The sequence below is a fragment of the Scleropages formosus genome, chromosome 3 (genome assembly GCF_900964775.1).
Source record: "Scleropages formosus chromosome 3, fSclFor1.1, whole genome shotgun sequence".
NCBI lineage: Eukaryota > Metazoa > Chordata > Actinopteri > Osteoglossiformes > Osteoglossidae > Scleropages > Scleropages formosus.
In genome coordinates, this window is record NC_041808.1 from 5,380,105 (window position 1) to 5,387,314 (window position 7,210).

Consider the following 7,210-nt stretch of genomic DNA (forward strand, 5'->3'; position numbering starts at 1 on the left):
CGAACAGCCTGCCGCAGGTTCGGGTTCAGCGGTCCATCATTAGTGCAGATAAACACCTTTAAAAACTGAACACGGATCTGTGAAACTGTGATGATGCTGAAAAACATGCTAAAGCCAAGCGGCGAGGGAAGTCCCTGGCCTAAGTGCGGCACGGTAACAGCATTGAGACCGCACACAAAACCAGTAGGTGCAGTACCCATAGGCTCCCAGAGGTGGCGCTGTTGTGGAGGTCTCGGCACAAAGGAGCTCAAACAACCGGGAATCCTGCAACAGCTCATGATTAATACAGGAGCGTGATGCTCACACTGGTGTTTTCCGAAGTGGACTTTGAGACGCTGCCAGACAAGAAGTGAGAGCCTCCTGCGGTTGCTGGGCTCACACCATGAATGGAGATGATGGGAGGATGGAACCTTTTCGGACCCGCGTCGGAGCGCCGCAGCTGGACTGCACGTGTCACCTGAGAGCTCCGACTGCTGGCAAACAAAAGTAAGAGCAAGTTTAGCTCTGTGGATACAAACAAACCGCAGTAATACAGAGTTTAGCATAGAGGATATGAATAAACCACAGTTAAGCTGAGATTAACAGCAAGGATACAAATAAACTGCAACAGAACACAGTTTAACTCTGAGAATACAAATAAACTGCAGTTTGACCGAGTTTAACATTGAAGATACAAATAAACTGCAACAGAACAGAGTTTAACGCTGAGGAGACTAACAAAATGCAGTAAGACCAAGTTTAACACCACGGGTTACAAATAAAATGCATCCTAGACCGAGTTTAACACTAAGGATACAAACAAAATGTGGTAAGACTAAGTTTAACAATGAGGATACAAACAAACTGCAGAAAGACTGAGTTTAACACCAAGGATAGAAATGAACCATAATACAACAGAGTTTAACATTGAGGGTATAAATAAAACACGGTAAGACCAAGTTTAACACCGAGGTTACGAATAAACCACAGTGAGACTATGTTGTGTCCTGTGATACAAACGAATGTAGCGTTGAGTTTAATACTATGGTTATTCTGTATATAAAAGACATTTTGTAACATATACAAAACAATTTTTTAAACAGATCATTTTGATTTTGAAAACAGGTTTATATCGGCATGTCCATTATTTTCGAAGTAGAATCTTTTGATGTGATTTAAGCAGTTTTTCTTCTCCAGTTTACCAGCCTGGATTATGTTGACAGTTGTGGCCTCTGACTAAAATGTTAATTTTTTTTTAGCTGAGCGACTGTCGTTTTCTATTATATGAAATGTGTTCTGAATGACTGTGCACATCTGACCGATGGGGTGACGGTCGCAGTCTGTTTTAGCACATCCGTTTGTTATTTCCTGTCAGACAGATTCATTCAAAGTGACACACAGCGACACGTTACGATATGGTGTGTATGTTCACGTGTGAGTTGAAGTCCTTGTCCAGAGAAGATCGTTGTCCTCGACCACTACGCCACCTGCTGCACAGATTCTGTAGTTCAGGCCAATCGAGTGGGCAGCATTTGTTTTAATGAAAATAAGGGGAGGGTAACCATTGTAAATGCACATACACACCTCATTAAACCACTATAGATAGATAGATAGATAGATATTTTAATTCTACTGTTAATCATGATTGCACATTATTATTGTATTGTACAATAAAATTATTATTGTTGCTGATACAATAAAACGTAAGTGTAAACAAGTTCAGGTATCAGTTTGTTCATCTCCAATTATTATCACATTTTGTTTCATATTTATTTATTTATTGTTATCAAACATTGTTAATGAAATTGAATTCTTTGGCAATACAAGCGCATACAATCTGTCACGCCAATAATGCACGATAGATAGATAGATAGATAGATAGATTGACTGATTGACTGACTGATTGATTGATTGTGCAGACAAATATCAGTAACACTAATTTAATTGACCTTTTCTGTTCAATGTCTCCAAGGAACTTGTCCAGCAACAGTGTGATGGACCCCTGAGCTCTTCTCCAGTCCCGTTCTCCGCTTTCATTCCTTCCGTCTCACTGCCTCTGAGCAATGCACCTCCTCACGGTCTGTGTGTCTTCGCTCGCTCGCTCTCTCCCTCCCTCCAGCGGCCTGCGGAAATCTCCGGAGCTCAGCCCGAGGCGCCTGTCCGACATCAGCCCCCAGCTGCGGCAGCTCAAGTTCCTGGCCGTCGAGGAGTCCATCAAAGAGGAGCTGAAGGTGTCGCGCTCCGTGGAGGACATCAACAGCGTGTCCATCGAGGAGAGGATCCTGAGGATCACCGGCTACTACGGCTACCACCCGTGGAACACGCTTTACACCGGTACGTCTGCTTCCGGGAAGGGAGGGACGCAGAGGGAGGCAGTAGAACCGGCCTCCAGTGTGACGATCCTAGAGACCCTTGTCCTTCAGCCTAGAAACGTGTCACCCAGTATTGAGCACAAGGACAAGGACTTCCTCCTCTCCTCCGTGTCTCTCCCTCCTCATGTCCCTCTTTGTCTCTCTCTGTCCTCGTGTCCCTCTGTGTCTCACCCTGTCCTTGTCTCAGTCCGTGTCTCTTCCCATCCTCATGTCCCGCTTTGTCTCTCCCTGTCCTCATCTCCCTCGCTGTGTGTCTGTCTCCTCTTGTCCTTCCATCATCCTAACACGCATCCTCCTGTATCTCCTCACCTACACGTGCGGTACAGGCGTGTTTGGAGAGTGTGGGATACAGATGCGGCTCCGCAGCTCCCACAGGTGTGAGTCCATTATTCAGAGGTGCTGAGACTGTGCACCTGCAAGCTCCGCCCTCTTTTAGATTCCACGGAAATAAACAAGGTTTACAGATTTAAAGTGACGACTCAGCGTTTCCTTTCGGCACCCCCGTCTTTCAGCACCACAGCTCGGCTCTGTGACTTTACCCACAATGCATAGTGAAAACGCATGTGTGTGTCTAACCGGACAGCCCCGTAGCGTTTAAGGAGCGTCACAGTTTTCGTTGTGCAGTTACTGTAAAAAGTGCAAACAAACAAACAGGAAATAAACAGGTGGTAATTAGCCCAATTACTCACACACTCACTATTACTGCAGGTACAGGAGCAGAAATGGAGAAGAACACCATTAAAAAATTCCTCTGGTGGACACCTGGAGACATTCTCCAATGCAGAATGAGGGAGGGGCTCAGTGTTAATGATGAATGTTGACAAGATTCAGCAGCTCTGAGGGACAGAGGGAGCTCATTCCACCACATCAGAACTTTCAGGCTTTCCATTTTGGACCACTTGTGAGTAGGACCTCCAAGCAGCTAGAGGTGGAGGAGCTCAGTGCTCTTCAGGGGTGTAGGGAACGATCAGGTTCTGTAGGTATTGGGATGGAGATCCTCTGACCGTGCTGCAGACCGTAGAACCAGTAAAGTGTTCTCTACGGTGACTCGGCATGGTGTTTGGTGCGGTGGCACAGCGAATAGAGCTGCTGTCTCACAGCATCTGGGTGGTGCGAGAGGACATGGGTTTTGATCCCGGCTCAATCTGTGTGGAGTTTGCATGCTCTCCCCGTGTCTGCATGGGTTTCCTCTTTACTCTGGTTTCCTCCCACAGTTTAATGACATGCTGTTCAGGTTTCCCCACAGCGTGTGAGTGACACAGAGCGAGTGTGTTCCACTGATGGATGGATGGATGGATGAGTGACCCAGTGTAAGCAGTGTATCTAGCAGTGTAAGTCACCGCGGTGAATAAGGTGTGTGGGCTAAAAACACTACATAGTTGCCATTGGAAGTCGCTTTGGAGAAAAGCATCTGCCAATTAAATAAATGCAAATACAGTAATAAGTGACAACTGTTACTTAGTGTCTCAAGACCCAGAGATTTTGCCTGCTGGGTTTTTGGTGACTTCCGAGGCGCTTTATTTATGATCTGACGCACGTCGTGAGAGAGGGTCTCCGTTTTCTCGGCCGCTTTGAACTCTTGGGCTTCCATCGATCCTCTTCACTATTCATGCGCTGCCGTCCTCCCCGCTTTTCACACTTATGGAACCAATCAAGCGGCAAGTTTTTTTGATGTCGCATAATTTGTCGGGCCTCCCGTTTGTAGGTCCGTGTCTCGTCTGCAGGGCTTTGTGTCCCTTTAATGTGCGCCCCGCGTTTGGTCAATTGAATTTCAGCCATAAAATTGCGTTCCATTTACATTTTAAATGAACCCTCTGATTAACATCTGTGTAACACGTAAACTGTAAACGTGTGTGTGACGGTAAACGGGTGCGAATGAGCGCCCCCTCTGTTCGCAGGTGAGAACGCGACGGTGCCAGACCGCAGGGAGGTGGGCGGGTCGGGGGCGGAGACGAGGGGCGTGTCCCAAAAGCTGCGCCACTGTGCTCGAGAAGCGGCCGTCCACGCCTGGGAGGTCCTGTGGGGCGTGGCCATGATGCTGTGTGTGTGTTTATCATGGGTGGGCGCCACCCAGTTGGCCAAGGTCACCTTCCGGAAGGTCAACGCCCCTTTTGCCCTCACCTGGTTCGCCAGCACCTGGAACATCTTCTTCTTCCCCCTCTACTACCTTGGTCACCTGTGCAAAGGTGGTGAGAGGCAGACGCCCCGGCAGTGCTACAGGTGAGTCAGCGGCCACGTGGGAGGTGTGCTGACGGGGAGACGAGAACCAACGCTCTACCTGGATGCTACTAACATCCCTGTGTGTGTGTGTGTGTGTGTGTGTGTGTGTGTGTGTGTGTGTGTCCCTAGAGAGTGCTCCAGGTTCTTCGGTGCGGCCGGCCTCACGGTGAAGGCGTTTCTGCTCAAGGTGGCTCCCTTCGGCGTCCTCTGGACCCTGAGCACGTACCTGTACCTGCAGGCCCTACGCAGGATCCCCAGCACCGACGCTGCCGCCCTCTTCTGCTGCAGCAAGGCCTTTGTTTTCCTGCTCTCCTGGATCGTGCTGCGCGATCGCTTCCTGGGCGTCAGGGTGCGTCCCTCGGGGTCACAGTATCACCTGGGATGTACGACATACACCAGTGAAGCATCACACTGCGATTCGCCCAATCATAAATTGCCATTCGTTAAATACGAAGCGCCCTCTAGTGGTAGACAGAGGTATGGTCAGATCACGGCATGCTGTGGAGAAAATAAGAACTATATGTTGGCGCCTCATCACTGAAATGTTACCTGTCAGCCGGCCCCTCATTGGCTTGGCAGGCGGTGTGCCGCTCAGGGTCGGGCGTCCCACCCTGCGTGTTTTCTCTGACTGGTGCAGATCGTGGCGGCCATACTGGCGATTGCCGGCATCGTCATGATGACGTACGCTGACGGTATCCGCAGCCATTCTCTCGTTGGCATCAGTCTGGCAGTGGCTTCAGCGTCCCTGTCTGCTGTGTACAAGGTGAGCAAGAACCATCCCCTAAGATGGAGGAGAGAGCATACATTGCTCAAAGCAACGCCAGTGGCCAGTAGGTGGCGCTAGTCATGTGTTTACAGGTGCTCTTCAAGCTGATCCTGGGCAGCGCCGAGGTCGGCGAAGCGGCACTCTTCCTGACTGTTCTGGGCTGCGCCAACATGATCGTGGTCAGCTTCCTCCCCGCTGTGCTCTACGCGTTGGGAACTGAGCGCTTCGGCCCGTCCCCTGAACTCCCGTGGGCGTGTCTATGTGGCGTGGCCTTGCTGCTGCTTGGTAGGATGGGGGCGGGGCTGGAGGCGGGGCCAGAGGCGGGGCCAGTCTGGGTAGAATAACAGGTTTCTAATTCATCCTGTATCTTAGAGAAAGTTTTTTTTTCTTTATTTATTAATTTCATGTTCATTAACTGCTTATCCTGGCAAAAGTTGTGGGGAGAAAATCTTCCGAAAAAAAATTAATTGAAAAGTTACATTGAGAATTATTTAACAACAGTAGAAAACAGGATCATAACAGGAGCAAGAATATTATACACTTGGTGTATTCAAAAACCTGAGTTAAAATAAGGTACGATTGTTCTGATTTTTTTTATTATTATTATTTGATAATAATGTTTGATAAATATTGATCACATGCATCTATACATTGCATTAAAATTCATTTAGGCACTTTGTTTCCATTTTTATTAATACGTCTATGTAAATTTCTGTATTTTTAACACAGAATTTTGGTTCTAAAAGTTCAGCGTTCACTAAAATAGTGAGTGGATTTGTCCATCCAGTACACAAAACACACAGTGTTACAGTATCTCTAAAGGGTGATGTTTGTGTGTCTCCGTCCACCAGGGTTCAACGTCCTGGTGAACTTTGGCATTGCAGTGACCTTCCCCACAGTGATCTCGCTGGGTGTGGTGCTCACCGTGCCCCTCAACGCCCGTGAGTGTCCAGCTCTTAATCTCCTCCACTCTTGCTTATTTAGCGAGCGTGACCTGCGCGGTATCGTCGTGTTCACGTTGGACTAAGCGTGTCCCTCCTGTGTCTCAGTCGTGGACGTGTACACATGTGCGGTGCGCTTCAACTCGGTGCGTCTCATCGCCGTGCTCGCCATCTGCCTGGGCTTCCTGTTGCTCCTGCTCCCTGAAGACTGGGATCAAGGCCTGATGAGGATGAGCGCGTGTCTCTGCCGACAACACCAGCCAGCAGAGGACGACGTGGAGCTGGGGGCCGGTTCAAGACCCAGCTCAAGATCCAGCTCAAGACCTAGCTCAACACCCAGCACAGCACCCAACTCTGGGCTCCACTGGAGCCAAAGTGCCAGGATGCCCAAGTGCATTGTGGGACACTGAGCCCGATCCCCTGCCCTTTGACCCTTTGTTTGAGGCACCCCGAGGTCCACTGGTCTAGTTCCAGCTCTTAACTATTTCACCTTGGCTGGAATTTTGGCTTCGTTCCTTCGCATGGTTCAAACCACATTAAATTGAATTAAACTAAATTTAGTGCCACAGGACTGGTAAAACTAAGTAGAATAAAGTGATACCTTCTAAAGTAACGAATAAAGGAACTTATTTTCCAATGAAGATTTTTTTTTTTTTTGTTCCACACCATCAGCGGACAGATGAGAAGGAGTGACAGGTGTGCTGCATCTAGAGCACCTAGAGCCTCAGCTGTGGACCACATGGTCATTGAGGTTGTGCTATGAGGCCGATATGAGGTTCAGTAGAAGAGTTATTTTACACGTAATACACTCGTCCCTCTTAGTGGGTCTCCCAATTTCTGATTTTTCACTTAACTGATCCACAGTTGATGTTGTAATAGTGAGGGGATGCAGTGGGTTGGACTGGGTCCTGCTCTCCGGTGGGTGTGGGGTT

The 7,210-nt window shown here is 48.5% G+C and overlaps 1 protein-coding gene across 1 annotated transcript; it reads left to right on the plus strand.

Moving 5' to 3' along the window:
* The first annotated feature begins 339 nt into the window (after positions 1-339).
* On the plus strand, positions 340-6,839 carry slc35f3a (solute carrier family 35 member F3a). The gene is made up of 8 exons (XM_018762600.1): positions 340-486; positions 2,099-2,313; positions 4,250-4,571; positions 4,701-4,920; positions 5,209-5,334; positions 5,430-5,622; positions 6,189-6,278; positions 6,387-6,839. Exons 1-8 carry the CDS (start codon positions 383-385, stop codon positions 6,686-6,688), a joined length of 1,572 nt encoding a protein of 523 aa, XP_018618116.1. The 5' UTR covers positions 340-382; the 3' UTR covers positions 6,689-6,839.
* Positions 6,840-7,210: the final 371 nt, after the last annotated feature.